Raw genomic sequence first — 19,729 nt, forward strand, 5'->3', positions numbered from 1 at the left:
GCCCCTCAAGAAAACAAGGCCATAGTTCGATGCAGTCGGCGATGGCGATGGCAGGCTTGAATGACCGGAACTGAACTAATCGGGGCGGGTGTTGGTACCTTATATTCTCCAAGAGCTTGTCAAGTCACTGCAGGTGTCGGATCAGCAATGGGTTGTAGACCTCCGCATGTGCTGTATGGTCGGAGAGATGTATGAGATGAGGCAGATAAGTAGACAGCAAAGAAACCACCTTCCACCTACCAACCACATCATGATCCACCAGTAATCAGTGACCACAACACCAAAATCGGCATAACAGCAAAGCAAGGCAAGATATCCCAAGCAGGAAACAAAATTAGGACACCACAACCTCAATAACAACCACTACCACCGACTACCCTATCCACACCTTCCGTCCCCTCAGCATCCGCCATCACAATCATCCAAAGAGCGGAGTTCGACGTACACACTTGCCTTTCCATCTTCCACCTTCCACCAACACATATCCGTCCTCCATATCTACACCTCTCCCCTCACCTCTCCCTCCATCAACCAAGAAAAACCCCATACAACGCCATCCTTACTCCAAACACCCACACCATCCAAGCATCCCCAACTACCAAATCCCACATTCCCTCCCAGCACTCCTCCCAATCTCTTGAATCGTCCAAAACTACCCAGACGACCTCTGCTGCCTGCCTCCTCCTCCCCCTCCTGCCCCTCCACCACCGCTCCCAACTCCAGCAGCAGACACAGCAGGCGGCGGAGCAGGAGCAGGCGGATTCGCAGCAAAATATGCATCATCATCATACTCAATCTCCTCGCCCCCATCGCCTCTGCCTCCCCCATCGCCACCGCCGCCGATGGGATCGTACTCATCCCCTTCATACCCGTCTTCGTCATCGTAGTACTCCTCCTCTTCCCCCGGTTGCGGAGGCGGGAGGTTCGGGTCGTATGCCCCGTGATGTCCGGCGCCACCAGCACCATTGTTCGAGGGATGTTGTGCCGCGGCGGCGTTGTTGGCGTTCTGCTTCTTACTCCCCTTCTTTCCCCTGCGGTTCCGCGCCTTCGCTTTGTCGAGGAGACGACGCTTCTCGGCTTCTTTCTGCCGGGCTTTGCGGTCTTTGATTTCGTATTGCCGGATGAGGGCGTAGGGGGGCACGCCGAAGATGCTTTCGTATTCGCAGAACTCGCAGATCCACATGTTGTCTTTGGAGGGGCGGGAGTGGTAGTTGTCGTATTGCTGGTTGATGCGGCGGCGTTGGGCGGCCATGGCAAATTGCTTGGAGGGTCGGCGGCGGGGTTTGGGAGGTTGCGCGGAGGGTGAGTTGGGGTCGCGGTGGTTTTGGGGGAGAGGAGCTTGGCGAGGAGCTGTTGTTCGATCAGTGTGAACATTCGATGCAGTCAATGACGACGACATACCTTGACCTGGCACTGCTCTGCCACCGGCTCCAGGATTAGGAGGCTGACCGTTAACTACACGCTGTTGAGGAGTAGGCGTGGCCATTGCGGCGGCGGCGGCGGCTGCACTCTGCTGATCCACCATCTTGTTCCCGCTCTCCGACTCCATGGTGAAGGTGAACTGCGTTCGCGTGCCGGAAGTCGCTGATGAATTAGAAGCAGCTGATTGCAGAAGCGATCCGCTATCCTGCCCTTTCTGCGGAGTGAGAGGCCCTTGTTCGGCAGCGGTCTTGATTGCTTGCGAAATGATGCCGCCGGTGTTTTCGATCCCTGCATCTGTCAAACAAAGAATGTGTGCGTTAGTGGATGATTTAGTGAGGTTGAGGAAAATGAAGTGAGGTTACCGGCAGAAACATGTCTCGGAGGCAAACGAGAATTGTAGCCATTGACCGCGTTCATGTTCGAGCTTGCCAACGGCCGCCGCACGCCATGATCGGGCCTTCCGTTCTGTCTCCCGTACCTGCCACGCCCTGCGCCGCTGATACCCGTACCGGATTGTACTGATGCAGCCTGCTGCCGGGTCGCCGCGGCTCCACCTGGCCCACGCACATCATCCGCTCCTCCGTCCGTCGATGCACTGATGCCCATGTTCGCCATCTCCGCGCTCAGCTGGCTCTGATGCATGCTCGGTGTTCCGAGCTGCGGTATCTTGCGCTTCTTCTTGTTGCTCATGTTCTCGAAGCTCTCGTACCCATCTGCGCTGGATGCGGTTGAGCCTGGTGGAGGCGGCTTAATGGGCATACGCGCGGCCTCCATCAACCTTCGCTGCACGCCGTCCAGCACCTTGTCCTGTCCTGCCACTGCGCCGTTGGTTGCTGGCGGCGCATACCGATAGTCGGGGTGGTCAAACTCCACCTCCTCATCTCCGCTGTCAATCTCCTCACCGCACGTGCAGTGGTTGTGAACATGTCCATGCTCTGTCCGCGGATGATGAGGTTGATGCCGGCCCTGCCTGACCTCTCCGTTTGTCACACGTGCTGCAGCCCCATTGCCATTCGTACCATCTTGGCCATTAAGGTAGAGTGCAACGCTGTCCGGTGATGGTTCGGGAGGATAGGAGATGTGGGAGACCTGCTCGGGCGAGAGCTTCGACTTGAGCTTGCTTTTCGGTAGCGGTCGGATAGCGCGGTCGGGGTAGATGGGTGATGCTGTATCAGGTGATCGAGCGGCCGACATGGAGGAAGATCTTGAGAAGCCAGGCGGGCTTGCGTATTCTGAATCATTCATCGAGTCAGTGGCTGTCCGTCCAATCCCATACACACCCAATTGCAGCAGTCGTGGTGATCCTGAACAGCAGACACTGCTGTCTCCTTGCATCTTTCTGCGATTGATAAGCACATACCAGTCGCCGTGGCCATGCTGCCAAATCCTCCTATACTCCTATCCCTGGATGCTCCAAAATGCTATACCACCATCCAACAGTTGATCCACAGCCAAGACGTCCCCACGCTCGTAGTTCCTGCCGTCCTTTCGATGCTCAAGGAGTACCTGCCGGGGGGTAGAAGAAACACCTAGCCGATCTCCGTTAGCCCTTTCTTCGCCTTGCCAGACCGTTGTGCCGGATGGCAGGTATTGTGTGCTTACCCCTACGACTGCGAAGTTGAACTGCCCGGCGATGAATGCACGGCGTATTCTAGATGTAGCAAAGGAGGTGTGGTAGGAAGTGTTTCTTGAGGTGAAGTATGGCCGTGGTAGATGTGTAATTGAAGCCTTACTAATAGGGTTAGCGAGTTGGGCAAGTCCAATCGGCCCGTGCTCGGCAATTCCGGTGGCCTTGACTCGACTTCACTTCGACTTTGAGACCTCATCTCCTCCTCTCCTATCACAATGACGGGTGGGTGTCTTCCAGTTCTGGGTGGTCAGCAGGAGTATCATCCAAACATGATGATGGCTTCATCTCGTTCTACAGCATCTCCTATTACTACCAGATATCAGAACGATGATGATTGACAAGCTGGAGCTCAAGCGATGGGAGACATTGGCTTCAAAGGACGCTGAGAAGTGGTGCGCATTGATGGTCGCTAACGTCCGCCTCAGGAGCCGATACTTCTGAAAGGACTGCTGTCAGATCTCACCCAAAGCAGACACCAGGTAAAGACTCCTTCCATGCTCTCTCCCTGTTCATTCTCTGCTTCCTCGGCTTCTTGGCCTCCTTCACCTCCCCTCCATCTTCTCTCTTCGCCTTGATCTCCTTGTCCTTCAGCCAAGTGATCGCGACATTCACCTCGTCCATCCTCGCTGTCCCATCCCTAACCATGCTCTGCGCCAGCTCGATCTGGCAGTGCACCTCACTCAGGATGGTCGCAGCTGCCTGGTCTCCTGACTCTTTGCAGCGAGCGACGCTCAGCTGAATCCTCTCCATCTCCTTTTCAAGCTTGCGCAGAAGGACAATCATCTCCGGAATTGTCCCATCCATCGCCACAGCGAGCTCTTCCCGCAGAGGCCTCCTGAATTCATCCGGAGGCTCAGCATGCGTCTGGACTTTCAGCGGTAAGGAATGGTAGTAGTTGCCGAATTGTCGATGCCGGACGGCGAGCTGGACGATTGATTGTCGGAGGTTGTCCAGGTTGAGCTCGATGTTGCTCAGCTGACTGTCATCGGCGACAGAGTCTCCAGACAGGTCAACCGCTGCCACCCCGGGCACGATGGCTGAGCTGGCGCTACTCCTCTGTGCGGCCTGGAGAATAGGCGGCGCCGAGCGAGAACGAGCAGGTTCATGGTGTTGTCGCCAAGAGGGCAGAGATGCACGTGGAGCGCTCGCCGAGGAGGACAGAGATGCACGTGGGGCTCTCGGCTTGCCGTGAAATCGCGAATGCACCCTCTCCGGCACCACAGGCATCCACACAACCTCACCGTCGTACCCACGGTACCATGTCATCTCCTTCGTCCACCGAGACGACCCGACAATTACTGGCTCGGCTGGCTGCCCGGCCATCGCTATCTGCCGGCGGCTCCCTCCAGCCCTGAGGCCGGGCAGGCGCATGATCGGTAGCAGCGTGTGGTCGGATGCTGGGTCCACGGCCGGCAACAGCGTGTAGCGATAAGCTGCTGGCGGAGGAAGAGATGAAGCGTGTGGGGAGAGGACGGCCACGGAGGAGGTGAGGAGATCGGCTGGCTGGAAGAGGAAGGGAGATCTGCTGCACGCTGCTCTGCTGACGAGAGGATGTTGTCGGCCTCTATCCAGGAAAGTGTCCAGGTTCTCCAGGCGCAAGCGAGCGGTGGCGGCGAACTCTTATCGCCGGGCGGACGTGGATGTCGATGGTGATGGTGCGTGGGGTCGGAGGTGGAGAGCCGGCGGTGTGCGGTTGGTGTACTCGAGGTGCGTGGGGTCGGAGGGGGATCGCGAGCGGTCGTCTCTCCGTGGGCGAGGAGAAGTGGTAGCTCGTGGCAGCGGAGGCGTAGGCGGCTGAATGGGTGGTGACCGCCGTCCGCCGGGAAGTGTTTGCAATGTGGTGGAAGTTCCACGCACAGCGAGCAGTGTGGGCTGTTGTTGCCGGCCGAGGACGGGAGTGGATGCTGCTGCTGGAAGCCAGAAAGAATGTGGGGGTCTGCAGAGCCATCCGAAGGATGTTGATTGAGCTCGGTGGGATAGAATGAAGGAGGGAGGAGGACTGTGGATGATCTGGGTGGGGGGAGGTGAACTTCACGTCATCTTTCCATGTGACGGTGAATCTATAGTGGGGCTGACTTTGGATTATAGTGCTTGCGGATGAGAGAACTCTGGGATGCAGGAGGCTCTAGTACTTATATTTGCAGGAGGGCATACTCTTGCGAAAAGATTGCTGGAGCTTCTGGTTGAATCTTCTGGATCTTGTCCGCCTCTTTTGTTACGACAACCAAGCCCAAACGAACCAGATATGAACAATCTGCTATCTCACTATCTCTTGGAAGTACAAAGACGGCAAAGGCCACAGCAGCGCACACAGAAGCTTCCACACTTTGCGAACTCCTCGTGCTAGGAAAAAAACAGCAACGCGAACAATGGACAGCCTCCTCCTCTGGCATCTTCGAGGCTTTGAGAGGAGACCGAGGGCCGTAGAGACGATATCCACCGCAACGGACTTGAACCTATCGACGATGAGAGATGAAGACATCACTATGAGGAAATCGGGAATGAGTTGTTGGTTTTATTCGAGCACCACCGTCCATGACGCCAGGCCATGAGCGATGATGCTCTTTTTTTTTTGGTGTTTTCGAGGGTTTATCTACTCTCTTCCGCGACCTCGACTCCGATCTCCACCACCGCCCTCAACCTCCGAAGCACATCGCCGGCAGCGCTTCCAACCACGTCAAGCGCTGGCCTCTCCGACGGCTGGCATTTCCGATGCTCTCAGCCTGTCTGAACGGGTCCTCGGTCGCCGCTCTGACCTCCTCCATCGTCTCCACACAGCGATGAACCGTCTCTAGAGTCTGCCTGATCCCTTGCAGGCCGGCGGTCGCAGTGTCGAACTGCCTTTGGGCCTCTTCGACGAGGGTGGCGGCATCCGCGTCCGTCTGTGCACGGCTTGCATTGTCGACTGCGGCCTCTGCACGCTCCAACGGTTGAACGACCGAGTTCAGTCCTGCGATGGTCGGAAGCACCGGACGGCCTTGGCCGAGCACGAAGTGCTCTACCAAGGCCGGAGGGGCTGAGCCACGGACCTCCTGGCAGTACCGCAACCTCATTGAGAAGCTGTGGGAGCGCTCTCCGAGGCTACGGTAGCACTTCGCGGTGAAGTCGACCTGGTCGCGGAGCACCTCGCACCGGTCTCCTACGATTTGAATCTGGAGCCGGTTGTCGAAGGAGAGGAGCTGCTTGACTGGTGACGTGATGATCTCAACAGAGTCTTGGCTACTTGCGTCGGAGGCAGAGTCTTCGGCGGCGGAGTCTGTAGGAGAGTCAGGGATGGATGTGCCGAGTGGAACGCAGGAACTGCTGCGCGGTCTGCCCCGCGGGGCGACCGACGGTAGCAGTACTGCGACCACCCTCTCTGAAGACGAGTTCCGATCCAGCGGGACTGAGCCTTGGACCGGTGGCAGTGGTTGATTGGCGTCCGAGCACTCTTGCTCCTTCTCTTCGACTGCGGCGGTGGGCAGTAGTGGACAGGAGCTAGCGCGCGGCCTGCCCCTAGGGCCGACCGAAGGCATGAGCTCCTCCACCACCTACGCCGAGGTGGAGTCCCGATTGAGCGTTGCCGTGCCTTGGGCTGCTGGTGCTTGTTCGTTGAAGATGGGACGGAAGGGGCGTGGAGAGGTTGGCGGGTTGCGCGCCCATCCCAGCCGTTCGGTCGCGGGTGGGAGGGGCGTGCCTCTGCGTGCCTTGTGGTTGTTCGCTGTGCTTGCTGGTTGAAACATCTTTGCCGCTGCGTAGATGTTGTGGTTTGGTGTTTTGTTTTCTGTCTATACTTTTGGTCGAAGGGAGGCATTTCTGCCACATATATGCTGATTCCATCTCCAGTGTCGTCGGTATACAATGCGTTGTACTGCCAAAATGGCATTGGTGTCGTGGGGTGGTCGTGGTATAATGCGTTGTAGAGATTGAAGGGAGCGGTGTCGTGGAAGAACAAAGAAATTTGTGGTTGGTGGAGTCACAATGCATTGTGCGATGCACCCGATTGTGTCGTTAGAGGCGGTCGAAGATGTCACGCACCAGGTGAACACACGAGGGCAAGGCTTGTCTGCGGCCGTCGTCGCAAGCTTCGAGGTGACTTGGACGGCTTCGATCTCATCGGACTGATCGAAGTAGTGCTTAGCCAGCCTGGCAGGCCTCAGCTTCTCGTGGGTAGTAGCAGAAGATGTCGTAGAGGACACTTCCGTCTTCAGCAACCGCAGAGAAACGACCGCAGCCTGGCCGGGCTGATGTTGGACGGCAGGTGATGCGTGTAGGATCGGTGAGGCTGTTGCATATACATGTGTAGTGATTTGATATATGTTCGTAAGGAAAGAAGATGGAAGTATTCGAAGAGTAACAGAACAAGGGATAAGACGGGAACTGGAGGTGTTTTAAGGTGCACTCGCCCGTCATGCAGTCTCCGACCTGCCCGGGGCTTTCAGCGTTTGGACGCTTTCAGTGTTTCATTGAAAGAAGTGTGGTAGATCGAAGAGTCTCATCACTGTAAGACAAAATGCTAGATCTTACTCGACAGTGTTTATTTTGGAACTACGAAAGCAGGCATTGTGATGAGACAATAAGCTTGATGTCGCCGGAGAGGTGGGAAGCCATATTTCATGTCTCGCCGGTGCATGAACGCCCGTTTGCAAGAAGCGGAACTGTGCAGAAGTAAGAGAAAGATAGCTATGTTGGGTGAGATATGTTCATTAAGAATGCTAGATATTGCTGCGGATGCTGAACTCCTGAACCCCAACTAAACAAGAAAGAGGCTCGAACCTCGATTGAACGCAGCAGAACTCCGTACTCCCAAAAACTGCTCATCCCAATGCCACCGCTGTGAAACGCCGAAAGAACTGACCACTTACCTTCACCGGGCCTAATCACGGCATCCGCACTCGCACCATGGGTACAGGTGTGCGTCTCGCCTGTGGTCCTCTTCGATACCGGCCGCCACAGCGGCAATGTCGTCGTTGATCTCCTGTTCGGTATGCACGCGGTCTGCGGCGTCTGCGAAAGGGAAGGATGGTTCTTGATCGACCTCAATACCGTTTTCGAGAGCGTCTCCGGCGTCCGCGAAGGGAAAGTAACCCTCTTCCCAACCGTGAGCATCAACGAGAGGGTTCCAGTCGCCGGCGAGAGTGACAGAATCTTCGCTGCGCCTTTCATGGCGAGCGAGAGCTCGTGCGGTGTCCGAAGGAAAGGTCTGATCCGAGGCCGCCTCTCCAGCGTCGTCGGGTAGCCGCCAACTCTCCTCGAGGGGCGTACCGGGGATGAGAGTCTCCTGATCGTCACCTTCGTACGAGACGACTGGATCGCTGATGTTCATCGCGTTGTAGAGAATCTGGTCAATCGTCAGAGCACCGCTGTCGATTGCGCTCCAATGTCCGGGCACGCACGACAGCCAGCGTTCGAAGTGCTGGAAGACGGTGCCCTGGAGATCGCACAGGTCTCGGATGACTGGGTTGGTTTCGAGATCACGGTCCACGCCATGGTCCCGGAAGTAGATATCTTTGATCTCCGCAAGGACCCTTTCAACCTCTGAAGCTAGACGTTCGCCCTCGTTGTCCAGGATCTCCAGCTTCGCATCTGCAGACTTGGTGTCTCCCGCTTCCAGTTCGTATCCGATCTCGTCCCGTAGGTCGAGGAGGTAGGACAAGAAGCGGGCGACTCCTGGACGGTCTACGCCGTTCGCGTAGAAAGCTTTGGCGAGGAGGCTGTCGGAGGTACCGTGAGTCCAAGAATAGATGATGGCCTCAACAGTATTGGTTGGAAGTGCGAAGAAAGCCTTACCGGCTCTGGCGTAGTCGCCTTCCAGCTGGCACATGCCACTATTCAGCCTACTCAACTGCTGGTCGAGGCACGCTCCCAAAGGGGCGCGCGGGCGAGTTGTCTCTGACTGCATCTCGGTGGGTTGGTAGGGTAGCTGTGGGATGATCGGTTGTAAGCTTGCTTGTTCTGGTTGGGTTTGTGTTCCGGCTGGTTCGGTTGGTGCTTTCGTCGGTGGTGGTGGTTGTGTTCTTGCTGTAATGGAGTTCTCGAGATCTTGTTGTGCCATATATGCAGTTCTATGAGCGTAATGTGTCGTATATCGCGGCCGTATAATGCGATAGTTGAGGCTATTAGCTTCGAACACGAAAGGGGAGCAATACCTTTGTGACTAACGCTCATTGCTCATCGCCTCGACACATGAGCTCGCGAGAATGCAATTGTTGCGCAAACATAGATGCCATGTGTCGTTCAGCACTCAAACATGATGCGAGTGTCGCCGCTGTCAACTCTAAGTCAAAAGTAGACAACCAAGAGACCATGCCATTGCAGCCGGCACCCTTTGTCGCGGCGTCTCGAGACCCGAGTGGTGAAGAGGCTCCTCATCGTTGTCAGCCCCGTGTGCAAAAAGTGAGCAATGCCGTTGTCGCCTGAAACCTCCGCTGAATACAGCGGCTGGTAGGAATGACCTCTTGTTTGTTATCTGCGTCGGTGAAGATCACATTGTATGGCTGACGCACCAAGCGTCTCTCAGGAACAATACACTTCTCTCGAAAGTCAGTGAGCCTGCACCATTGAACTCAGAGATTCACTTACAACAACTGCCTGATACTCATCACCCAGTACAGTCGCCGTGGTGACAAGTGTCCATCTACGAGCCGCAGTGTAGAGATGTGAGATGTGAGATGTGAGATTCTTTTGGTCCATAATATCAGTAGTACAGAACAGAATAGAGAAAAACTGCGCGGCTTACCTTCCAAAGAGTTCCGAGTTGTCTGTTGGTGCGTGCGATCCGGAGCGCTCCTCGACCGGGGTAGGAGGGTACAGTGTCTCTTCATCGTCGCCTCCGAAGACTACACTATCCTCCACCTTGTGCCTAGCATCGAAGACGAGCTCATCGAAGGTCGCGATACCGAGCTCCACGGACTTCTTGATCTCTGGTACGGCGGACAACCACTGCTTGAAGAAATCAAGTTCATCCCCTTCAAGAAGTGCCAGTTGCAGAGTGACAGGGTAGTTCGATGGCCGCTCCTCCCCAACCTTCTCGAGGTAGAGCCGATCGATGTCAGAGATCGCGCGTTGAACTTCGAGGTCTTGGATTTCCCCTTTCTCCTCCAAGACGTCTAGCTTGGTCTCTGCGGATGACAGATCGTCATGCTTCAGAGCTTGTGAGATTTCGTCCCGAAGTGTAAGGAGCCTGGTGAGGTTGAGGCAGAACTCTGGACCTTCCGCGCCTTCGGCCGTCCAGAACAGTTTGACAAATCGAGCAAATCTGGAGTCGTCGGTCGTCCAGAAGTGATCGAATGCGTCCGACGATAGGGCGGGAAGTGCGAAGAAGCTCTTGCCAGTTGCGAGGTAGTTAGCCTCGAGCTGGCAGACTCCGCTGTTGAGCCGTCTAAACCGCTGCTGCAGGCATGCTGACAGCGGGGCGTAGGCGACGGATGTGTTGGGCAACATCTTGTTGCGTGATTTGGAGTGATGATTGTTTGGGTTAGTGCTGTCCTTGTCTTGGTGTAGCTTTGTCAGGGTTGCCGAGAGCGGTGTCCTTGCAAGAGGAAAGTGAGTTTCGGTCGTGTGTGTTGATGGACTTCTCGAGGTCTCATGGTGCCATATATACAGTCCCAACAGTGTCCTGTGCTGTGCATTGCCCGGTACAATGTCATTGTTGCTGCCATCGGCTCCACAGGTGAAAGGAAAGCAGTGTCTTTGTACGTCCAACATCTCTTTTTGTATTGCCTTGTTACTTCAGAATCCCATTGTGCTCCGTATCTTCAAGCCGACACAGGCATGATGTACTGTTTCCAGATGTTAGCAAGGATGGATCATCTGTGCCGAATTTCCGACCACTCATCACAATGGTCACAGCATTCGGTCGTGAAAGTCAGGCATTTCTCATTAGATATCTTTTCAAGTCAGCAAATGTGTCCAAAGGAGAATTTTTTGGGTTGTATGTTGAGACTGTTTGGTGGGCGTACATGTATCGACATGAATAATACGGAACGAAATAGCAAAGAATCGTACATTACCTTCCGGGACTATCGTTCCATGACTACCGCGTCTTCTCAATCGGCTTAGGCCTCCTCAACCACCCGCAAGAGCGTTTCGACGGCACTCTCGTGATCTGGGATAGTGTCTGCAGCCGCAACGGAGTGGTCCGGCTCAGACCCTTCTACAGCCTCAGTGAGCGGAAGACTCTGCTTCGTAGCCTCTGCGTCTGCAAAAGAAGCCACTGCCGCATCCCAGTCCATCTCGTTCTCTGCAGTGAACTGCAGGAACTCCTGAATGGCATCTCCGGCTGCGGTGATAGTCTCTTCGGACGTCGTAACCTGTTCACCTGCTGTGCCAAAGAGGACCGCGAAAGAATCATCCGGCAAGGCAGGAAGCCCAGCTTGCGTGTTTAAAAGCGGCGAGTATTCTTCGATCGGTGTCGGCGGCCCAAGCGTCTCCTCGCCGGCTCCGCATGGCATTGTGAAGCAGCTGGGGGGAAGTGATTTCGCCTTTCTCGATCGCCTCCCGATATGGCGGAAACACGGCCAGCCGGGCCTCGAATAGATCAGCCGCTTTCCCCCAAAGTTGTGCTAGTTCGTTCTCGATCGGTTGATCTAGCTGGTGGCCACGGTAGGTGCAATGGGCTCGTACAATCGCATCGTCAACATAGCTGAATTCCATGGCAAGGATCGATTCTCCATAGTCCAGGATGTCGAGTTTCGCTTCAGCAGATTCGAGGTCACCATTGACTAAAGCCTCGCGTGTCTCGTGACGGAGCTTTCGCAGGTATTCAAGAGTTCGACAGTATTCTGGACCTTCCACAGGCTCCATCTTTGGGCCGAAGGCGTGGACTATGTAGTCGTCGGTGGCCTCGACAGGCCATTTTTCGTATAAGTCTCGAATGATGCTATTCCCGAGTGTGAAGAAGGCCCTGCCTGCTCTAAGATAGTCAGCTTCCAGTATGTTCAATGCGTTCTCGAAACGCCCCAACCGCTGCGCCAAGCAGTTAACAAGGGGTGCGTACCGCATTGCTGGGAATGTGTGTTGAATGTGAGGTTGGTGTGATGTTTTCTTTGCAGTGCGGGAATGGGAGATATTTTGGGGTATGCCGTCCGTTTGAGTGCCTCACAAGGTGTGGACTGGACTCTCATGGCCGGGAGAGACGGGAGATATAGGTGTCGTTGATCATGTCGATATGATGCCCATTGTCGTGGAGTGGCGCTGAAGATGAAAGGAAAGCCTTTGTTGTATACGCTTTTGCCGTTGCACAGGACACAAAGGATGTGAGAATGCCATTGTGACATTAACCTCGACACATCTGTTTCGCAGTGGCTGGCGACACAGTGCAGGTGACACAGTCCATAGAGGTCGGGAAAACTCACTCAATCTTCGTCAACTCGCAAATATCCACCCAGACCAGAAATACCTCAGCCATCTCGCAAGTCAAAAATGGCAGACTTCAACTCACAAAACGGGGTGACTCAAAACCAAGTCAAGAAGCTGACAAGCCAAATGGCGAACACCACTCTTCAGGACAAGCCGATTCAAACAAACGCTGCAACCCAACAGCCCACTGACCCAGGCCAAGCCGAGCAGGACGCCGAGATCGCACGCCGAAAGCAACCATACCGCGCCAGAATTGCCAGAGCCGCAGCAGCTCTCGAAGAGATGTCCGGGATCTACTGCGCTTTCAAACCAAGCATCCGCGGCCACGAGGACATCAAGAAGTCCTATCGAGTCGCTTGCGACGATGCCTTTCTTCGAAGCTTCTGGTGGGAGGAAGTAGCGGCGCCGAAGTATCTGGCGGAGTCGCCGAGCAGTTGGGGCGTCGACCTCGTGTTTGAGAATGCAAAGCGTGGCCTTTACGATTGGAGTGAGGAGAATTTCGTAGCTGAAGATCTTGCCGAGGAGATGGTGAGGTGTGACGAGCGCAAAGTTGAGGAGTTAAAGGAGGCGATGATGGCGCATTTGGAGGTTCAGAGTCGTGTGCAGTTTGATGAGTTGAAGATTGATCGATGAAACGGTCTCGGAAGGTGAACTTGCGAAAGACGAACCGGGACTTCTTCACTGCGGTGGTGTGACATGGGAAAGTAATATCTGTTGCAGCGCAGAGTCAGCCTCAGAAGGTAGCGCAATGTAACGAAGTTACCAACTTCCATAAGATTATACGAGCATGATTGTTTAATATCGAACCATGATTATCCATATAGTCTGACCCGCTCCTGCAGTGGAGCGTACGTTCTTTCCGACTTCCGTACAAGGCCATTTGCTGGCTTGCCAAACACGAGCTGCGACTTCAGCTTCCACGAAGTTGGCAGGTCCCAGCGCTTCGCCACCTCATCGGAGAACTCGTCCATGAAGTTGAAGTGCTGCAGGTTGGCACCCTGGTAGGAAGACAGATGTCAGTAGGGTATGGGGAAGCCGTACAGTGGTTCTGGAAGCAATGCTTACAAGACCTTCGAGCTCAAGCGCCGTCCATACTAGGTACTGGCCCCGCGTCAGCACCGTAGCATTGTTGCCTGCCAGACGAGCAGGAGAAGACTTACTTGGTGCATGCCATCAGAAACGTCTCCCCTGCAGTCAAAGTCAGTCAAAGACCAAAGGAGAGTCTGGCAACAGCGTACCAGCTCGGCACTAGATCCCCGCGAACAACGGGTTCTTAGCAGCCAAAGCGTAAAGCGGCACCTGATCCTCGAAGAACATAACCGTCCCGTAAGCGGCCTTGAAACCAGACACCGTCTTGCCAAGTCCCTTGTAGGCATCCGGGTGAACCTTTGCGGCCATGGCATCAGCGATGTCCCAGAGAGCATCGTGTTCGGCCTTCAAGAGCAGTACAGCTCTAGTTCACTGGACGTTGAAGGATGACGGAGCGTGCTTGACCGCCAAGTTCACGATCTCGTGAATGCGAGCGTCTGGGATCGTAAATTCTTTGGTGAGCGTGTAGCAGCTGATCCTGTGCTCTGCGGCAGCGAAAAGGCTATCTGCTGTCGGGAGCTCGTCTGCCATGATGAGTAGTGTACTATAGAAGGCAGATATACCGAATGAAAGATGGAAGAAGATGGCGATTCTTCTGTGCGAGTCGAAGGATTCGGGATGAGGTCAAAGAAAAGAGGAGGACGCCTTGATCACCACCATAGATAGGTAGCATCTCCAGTCTCAGCAATTCCCAGACCTACATCTATCGTCTGTCCGAGACCGCTGAGCCTGACGGCATTACGTGCTCGTGGGTGTGATGCAAGGTGATGAGACCGAGACTGTCTCGGAGGAGAAATCGGAAGTGAGGTCCCGGTGATCAGGAAAGCCGACACATTGCGGTGGACGACACCTCCTTGGCTCTGTTGTTTCACACCACACTTAAAGATGGTTCAAGCCTTCATGCCATACTGTGAAATACGATAGCTTTGAAATACCTGATCCGCTGCGACTGCTCTGCTACATTACAGTATCTGGGCGACGGCCTTCGACACGCCCACCGGATCCTCAAGCACATGCCAATGCCCTACGTCCGGTAGCACTTCCACGCCCACAACCCCAGGCATCTTCTCCTTGTACCCCTCACAGACTTGCATGGGACTGATCTTGTCCTCACTGCCCGTCACAATCATCGTCTTCGCCTGCATCTTGCTCACTTCCAGCTCGCTTGTCGCCTCTGCCAGCGCGGTGCAGGCTTTGGCGTAACCCTCTGCATTCTGACCCAGAAGCGACAGGCGCACCGCGCTCAACGCCACCGTGTTCGACGACTTGGTCTTCTCCGACGTTCCTGCCGTGCTGACAGCATCCACAACGGCGCCCATGCCTTTTGCCCGGACGAGCGCGGCTCTGGCGTGCGAGGCTTTGCTGCCGGCTTCAGGTAGCGGCGACGGCGGAGGTCCTACGAGGATCAGCTTAGACACCATGCCTGGGTTGTCCAGCGTGAATCTCATAGCCACTAAGCATCCCATCGAATGCGCGAGGATGGTGAGGTCGGTGGTGATGCTCGCTTCTGTGCACAATGCCTTCACGTCGGCAGCGAAAGAGGCAATGCTGAGCTTGCTTTGAGGGACTGTTGGGGAAAGGCCGTGTCCTTCAAGGTCGAGCAGGTAGCATTTGTAAGCGCTGTTGAGGTTCGTAGAGTGCAGCAGAGGGGTCCAATAGTCCATTGTGCCCCCAAGACCATGGACGAAGATCGCGGGTGGCCCGCTGTCTATACCCGCTTCTTTGACATGAAGGGCTTTGTCGCCCACTTTGCGAAGGCCTTGCTGGTCACGGGTGCTCGGCACGTCTTGCGATGTAAGACGCTCAATCCGGGCAGGAGTGGGGTTTTGCGAGCCCACAGAGGCAATGCGGTTGGTCAGTTTGCCCAGGCCAGTGATGGAAACGGAGACCTCGTCGCCAGACTTCAAGTATACTGGAGGGGTACGGCCGATGCCAACCCCGGCCGGCTACACAGTGTCAGCGGCTACAATACACTCTAACGATTGGACATTTCAAAGACTCACAGTACCAGTTGCCAGCACATCACCCGGCATCAGTGTTTGACCTTCAGACATGGTCATGATCAGAACAGGAATGCTGAATATCAACTGTTCCGTTGTTGCGCTCTGCCGTAGCTCGCCATTGACATGAGTCTGGACCCTCAAGACCTTGTCCAATTTATGAGCAGGTACAGCAACTGGTCCCTACATCAGAGGTCAGCATCAACCGGCAAACTCAACATGCCAGGAAGAGAGCGGTTACCATGGGACAAAACGTGTCCGGCGACTTGCCAATATAGAACTGCTTGTGATCACGCTGGCGTTCCCTCGCTGTCATGTCATTGACTATCGTGTAGCCCCATACATGATCCATTGCTTCGGCCTCGCCAATACGGAAGCCCGCCTTCCCAATGACAACCCCAAGCTCACCCTCATAGTCGACTGTTTGGCTGAACTTCGGGTGAGGGTAGATCTCTTCGCCGTCTGCTATGATCGAGGAGAAGCGCTTGGAGAAGATCACAGGATGGGTCGGCTGGTCGACCTTGTCGGAACTGTCAAACCCGGAAGCGTGGAACTCTTTGGCATGGTCAGAGTAGTTCTTTCCCACGCACAGTATGTCCCTGTCATTAATGGGCGGCAGAAGTTGGACTTCAGATCGGGATATAGGCTCTTCGCATGCGATTATGCCATCTTCACCGGCCTGGATGACCTGGTAGAGATTGGAGAGATAGGTGCCAGATGCGAAGGCCAGCGGTTGTATGGTCTGCGTCCCCCGATCGAGATGGCCAATCCGCTTATCCCCTGTCTTTGAGTCGATGTAAGCGCAGTAGTTGGTCAACGTGTGGCTGCCGTTTGTGAGATTGGACGCCATGGTCGTGTCGCAGTCGTCTGAAACGGAAAGATTCGAATGTGATGAGCCCAGCTTGAGGTCTAGGATTTCAAGTTCTTCGCGACGTGACGAGGTCGCGTCATAATTAGATTAAGACATCAAGCGGTGCGGGTCTCTTGGTTCCGAACATGAATCGTTGCTCAGCTGGCGCGATGCGTTGGGGCGAAGGACTTCGGGCAAGGCGGAGAAGGCGGAGAAGACGGGGATGGCGGGGATGGCAACGAGGGGGCGTTGATCAGACTTCAGGACTTCCAGCAGCTCGGACTGGCGCTTGACCCACGGTCTTCCCTTTGACAAACGGCATGCGCCGAGATACGCTCATCGGGTCGGTTCGAGGGAGCCATTGCCATGTACTTGCAGTACGTGCGGGACGAGTACCCAGATGAGAGCCGAGAGGAACACAACCCCTAAGGGCGCAGGCATGGCATAAGACGCCAGTCGCCCCCTTCAAATGAAGGCTGGCGGCTTTCCCATCCTCCTCTCCCCCGACGAAAGAAGCGAATATCCGAATTCAGCATGTCTACCGAAGCCTACGATCATGCCAGCAAAGTCGAGCAGAATGCTGGCGCTTACCAACTGGAGCAGGTTAGGACCGCAGGAGGCCATGTCGCGGATCGAGGCCAGCCAGCAATGCCAGTCGTTCATCGCAACTTCGCCAACCCAGCACCCTTGGGCCTCCTCTCCTTCGCCACTGGCATCTTTCTAATCTCTATCCTGGGCGTCCACGCGCGCGGCATCCAGACGCCAAACATCCTCGTCGGTGTCATCATGTTTTTCGGCGGCATTTGCCAGTTCATAGCGGGAATCATGGAATTCATCGCAGGCAACTCCTTCGGCGCCACCGTCTTCCCCTCCTACGCCGCTTTCAACTTTAGCTATGCCATGATATTCATACCAGGCACCGGGATCATGGCTGCTTACACCGACCCCAACACCGGCGAACTTACTCCGGACTTTAATAATGCCTTGGGCATGTTTGCCTGGGCTTGGTTCATCCTGACGGTCATCTTCACCATCGCGGCAATGCGGAGCTCGTGGATCTTATTTCTCACCCTTTTCTTCCTCGACATCGAATTGCTCCTATTGGCTGTCGGATACATGCTGTCTAGCAGCTCAATCTTGATTGCAGGGAACTCAGTGGGCTTTCTCGTTGCCCTCTGCAGCTGTAGGTCTTCCATCACTATCATATGCCAGAATTCATATTGACGCTTCCGCGGAAGATTGGGCCGGTTGCGCCGGATTATACAGTGGCGGCCTCACCCCCTTCGAAATCCCAACTTTTGCGATGCACAAGGCAGACTAGAGTGGCACTCAAGGAATGAAGGCATGACGTGCTTGACGAGATGGAAGGGCGCTGATTCCGAAGAGGCCGGTGGTGAGCGGGATGCATGCAGGTGGGATCCAAAGTCTATGGTCGCCATTTCTTGTTCAGCAATACTATGAAATGTGAGCTCGAGATATCCTAGCTGATTGTACTGATCCTCGAACATCATCCCTACGCGCCCTTCCGGGTCCCAAAGACACAACGCTGGTCCATGCGTGTGCCCCCCAACATCCGACTTCAAGGCCACGCACCAATCTTTCGCAAGCCAACGAAGCGTGGTCTCTCAGCAAACTTATTCTGCACGCCCAAAGTCCTCCCAACTCGTAACGGCGTGCCAAAGTCCTGCATATGACGCTTGCCATGAAACCGCCAGAACTGCCACGAGCAATCTTCCCCAACAAAGCTTTCGATGACCGTGGTCCCGCCCGGATGCTCGTGAATGAAGTCGGTGCAGTCGTACACTATGTTGTCGACCACGATCCAGACTCGATCGGAGTGTTGCTTCGCGTCTTTCACGGTTGTGCTTGGGATGAAGGGTAGCTCGTCGTTTCTGAGGTTGGTCGGCTGTAGAGGGTAACGATCTTGATCCGCAATATCATCTATCCTTTCCAGATGCTGAGCTGTGACTGTAGACGTCTCCTTGAGATTGCCTTCTTCACTTGAGAGCCTATGGGATGGCCAAGAGGAGGCTTCTCGAGGTTTGAGCCAGCCCATTGCGGTGATATATCAAGTTGTGTTTCCTTGGAATTTTTCTATCTGCGAAGTCGCCCGGAAGGGGAGTAGTGAAGGTGGCGTATCCGGCAATACAGAGACCTCGAAGACTCCGCCTCGGGAGCTGTGGTCGAGCACAGACACCTACATCTCTTCTGTACGTCTGAGTGGGGACGGATTGTGTGGTCGAAAAGCGCCATGGCGGAGAAGGCGGAGGCGAGCGCGGAGTAGGCGGCCTTTACTCCTCTCTCCACGATCAGATGGTCATGCATCTCTGGCTACTACGAATGGCCGAGACCAGCCGCTATGGAATCGCTACGATGATGGAAAGCTGTTAGAAAACGGGTACGTGTCACCCCCTTGGTCATTCCACTTCCACAGCACCACTCCCGCCCCTTTTGCGCTCTAGCCAACAGCCAACATTCAATCTGATTCACACAACTCTTTACACCATCGTGTCGAATCGACGGATAGATCACCTATGTCTCCACACAAAGAAGAGCCGCCTGTTCCATGGTCGACAGACACCGATGTCCAACCAACCAAGTACAATGGAAGACCTCGCAACGTCGACGCCATCGACGCGATTAGATACGCAGAAAACCTCCAGCCTCCGCAGTACGACATTTACGGTACCCACGAAGATTCGAAGATTTTGTTCCTTGACGTGAACATTCTGGACTCTACCGGGGCGGAGCCTTATCCAGGTGACGTTCTGGTTGAAGGTAAGAAAATCTACTCACGCGGACAGCAATAGACTAATGTCAGTCTAGGGGAGAAGTTTGTAGCAGTCGGCAACGTACCCAACGTCGATGCTTTGTGCAGCGATCCAAAAGTTCGTGTAGTTCACGGCAGAGGCCGAACATTGATGTCTGGCTTGGGTGATGCCCATACACACTTCACTTGGAATGGAGGCGACCTCGACCGGCTCGGCGACCTCGGGGTGGAAGAGCACACCTTACTCACTATGAGGAGCGCACAGTGCTTCCTGGATTCCGGCTATACCATGTACGTTTATGCGGCATTCGCTGCTCGCAACGAACTAACATTGTCAGGTGCTTCGGGGCTGCCTCAGCGAAGAAACGCCTGGATGTCGTTATACGGGATGCGATCAACGCAGGGGACATCCCGGGGCCAAGGTATTTGGCTAACGGACAGGAGATGGCAAGAACGGATGGCGAACTCGTTGGCGGCATCACCGCGTTTGCTGACGGGCCTGACGAGATGCGTCAAGTGATCCGTGAACACGTTGAGCTAGGCGTTGACAACATCAAGCTGAGCATGTCAGGCGAAGAAGTAGGTCGATGATTCGTCGGAATCGCGACAACGGCAGCTGCTGAGTACTA

General features: G+C 55.0%; 11 protein-coding genes across 11 annotated transcripts; 3 read left to right on the top strand and 8 right to left on the bottom strand.

Annotated features, from left to right (window-relative positions):
* Positions 1-652: 652 nt before the first annotated feature.
* LTR77_005253 (uncharacterized protein) lies at positions 653-2,616 on the bottom strand (the record flags this gene model as incomplete). Its single annotated transcript, XM_064802500.1, has 3 exons — positions 653-1,350; positions 1,402-1,716; positions 1,785-2,616. 3 exons carry the CDS (start codon positions 2,614-2,616, stop codon positions 653-655), a joined length of 1,845 nt encoding a protein of 614 aa, XP_064659861.1.
* Positions 2,617-3,511: 895 nt separating this feature from the next.
* Positions 3,512-4,375, bottom strand: LTR77_005254 (uncharacterized protein; the record flags this gene model as incomplete). The annotated part of the gene is made up of 1 exon (XM_064802501.1): positions 3,512-4,375. The coding sequence occupies one exon, from the start codon at positions 4,373-4,375 to the stop codon at positions 3,512-3,514; it is 864 nt and encodes a 287-aa protein (XP_064659862.1).
* A 1,313-nt stretch (positions 4,376-5,688) lies between these two features.
* Positions 5,689-6,774, bottom strand: LTR77_005255 (uncharacterized protein; the record flags this gene model as incomplete). The annotated part of the gene is made up of 2 exons (XM_064802502.1): positions 5,689-6,547; positions 6,587-6,774. The coding sequence occupies 2 exons, from the start codon at positions 6,772-6,774 to the stop codon at positions 5,689-5,691; spliced, it is 1,047 nt and encodes a 348-aa protein (XP_064659863.1).
* A 1,133-nt stretch (positions 6,775-7,907) lies between these two features.
* Positions 7,908-9,086, bottom strand: LTR77_005256 (uncharacterized protein; the record flags this gene model as incomplete). The annotated part of the gene is made up of 1 exon (XM_064802503.1): positions 7,908-9,086. The coding sequence occupies one exon, from the start codon at positions 9,084-9,086 to the stop codon at positions 7,908-7,910; it is 1,179 nt and encodes a 392-aa protein (XP_064659864.1).
* A 680-nt stretch (positions 9,087-9,766) lies between these two features.
* Positions 9,767-10,474, bottom strand: LTR77_005257 (uncharacterized protein; the record flags this gene model as incomplete). Its single annotated transcript, XM_064802504.1, has 1 exon — positions 9,767-10,474. The coding sequence occupies one exon, from the start codon at positions 10,472-10,474 to the stop codon at positions 9,767-9,769; it is 708 nt and encodes a 235-aa protein (XP_064659865.1).
* A 614-nt stretch (positions 10,475-11,088) lies between these two features.
* On the bottom strand, positions 11,089-11,484 carry LTR77_005258 (uncharacterized protein; the record flags this gene model as incomplete). Its single annotated transcript, XM_064802505.1, has 1 exon — positions 11,089-11,484. The coding sequence occupies one exon, from the start codon at positions 11,482-11,484 to the stop codon at positions 11,089-11,091; it is 396 nt and encodes a 131-aa protein (XP_064659866.1).
* A 970-nt stretch (positions 11,485-12,454) lies between these two features.
* LTR77_005259 (uncharacterized protein) lies at positions 12,455-13,024 on the top strand (the record flags this gene model as incomplete). Its single annotated transcript, XM_064802506.1, has 1 exon — positions 12,455-13,024. One exon carries the CDS (start codon positions 12,455-12,457, stop codon positions 13,022-13,024), a length of 570 nt encoding a protein of 189 aa, XP_064659867.1.
* Positions 13,025-13,203: 179 nt separating this feature from the next.
* Positions 13,204-13,789, bottom strand: HBN1_2 (putative nitroreductase; the record flags this gene model as incomplete). The annotated part of the gene is made up of 4 exons (XM_064802507.1): positions 13,204-13,389; positions 13,457-13,492; positions 13,552-13,579; positions 13,656-13,789. The coding sequence occupies 4 exons, from the start codon at positions 13,787-13,789 to the stop codon at positions 13,204-13,206; spliced, it is 384 nt and encodes a 127-aa protein (XP_064659868.1).
* Positions 13,790-14,442: 653 nt separating this feature from the next.
* Positions 14,443-16,330, bottom strand: LTR77_005261 (uncharacterized protein; the record flags this gene model as incomplete). The annotated part of the gene is made up of 3 exons (XM_064802508.1): positions 14,443-15,426; positions 15,484-15,663; positions 15,722-16,330. 3 exons carry the CDS (start codon positions 16,328-16,330, stop codon positions 14,443-14,445), a joined length of 1,773 nt encoding a protein of 590 aa, XP_064659869.1.
* Positions 16,331-16,864: 534 nt separating this feature from the next.
* LTR77_005262 (uncharacterized protein) lies at positions 16,865-17,651 on the top strand (the record flags this gene model as incomplete). The annotated part of the gene is made up of 2 exons (XM_064802509.1): positions 16,865-17,513; positions 17,569-17,651. 2 exons carry the CDS (start codon positions 16,865-16,867, stop codon positions 17,649-17,651), a joined length of 732 nt encoding a protein of 243 aa, XP_064659870.1.
* A 1,213-nt stretch (positions 17,652-18,864) lies between these two features.
* LTR77_005263 (uncharacterized protein) lies at positions 18,865-19,691 on the top strand (the record flags this gene model as incomplete). Its single annotated transcript, XM_064802510.1, has 3 exons — positions 18,865-19,108; positions 19,157-19,391; positions 19,439-19,691. 3 exons carry the CDS (start codon positions 18,865-18,867, stop codon positions 19,689-19,691), a joined length of 732 nt encoding a protein of 243 aa, XP_064659871.1.
* Between the last annotated feature and the right edge of the window lie 38 nt (positions 19,692-19,729).

The sequence above is a fragment of the Saxophila tyrrhenica genome, assembly GCF_035928015.1.
Source record: "Saxophila tyrrhenica strain CCFEE 5935 chromosome Unknown scaffold_7, whole genome shotgun sequence".
NCBI lineage: Eukaryota > Fungi > Ascomycota > Dothideomycetes > Mycosphaerellales > Extremaceae > Saxophila > Saxophila tyrrhenica.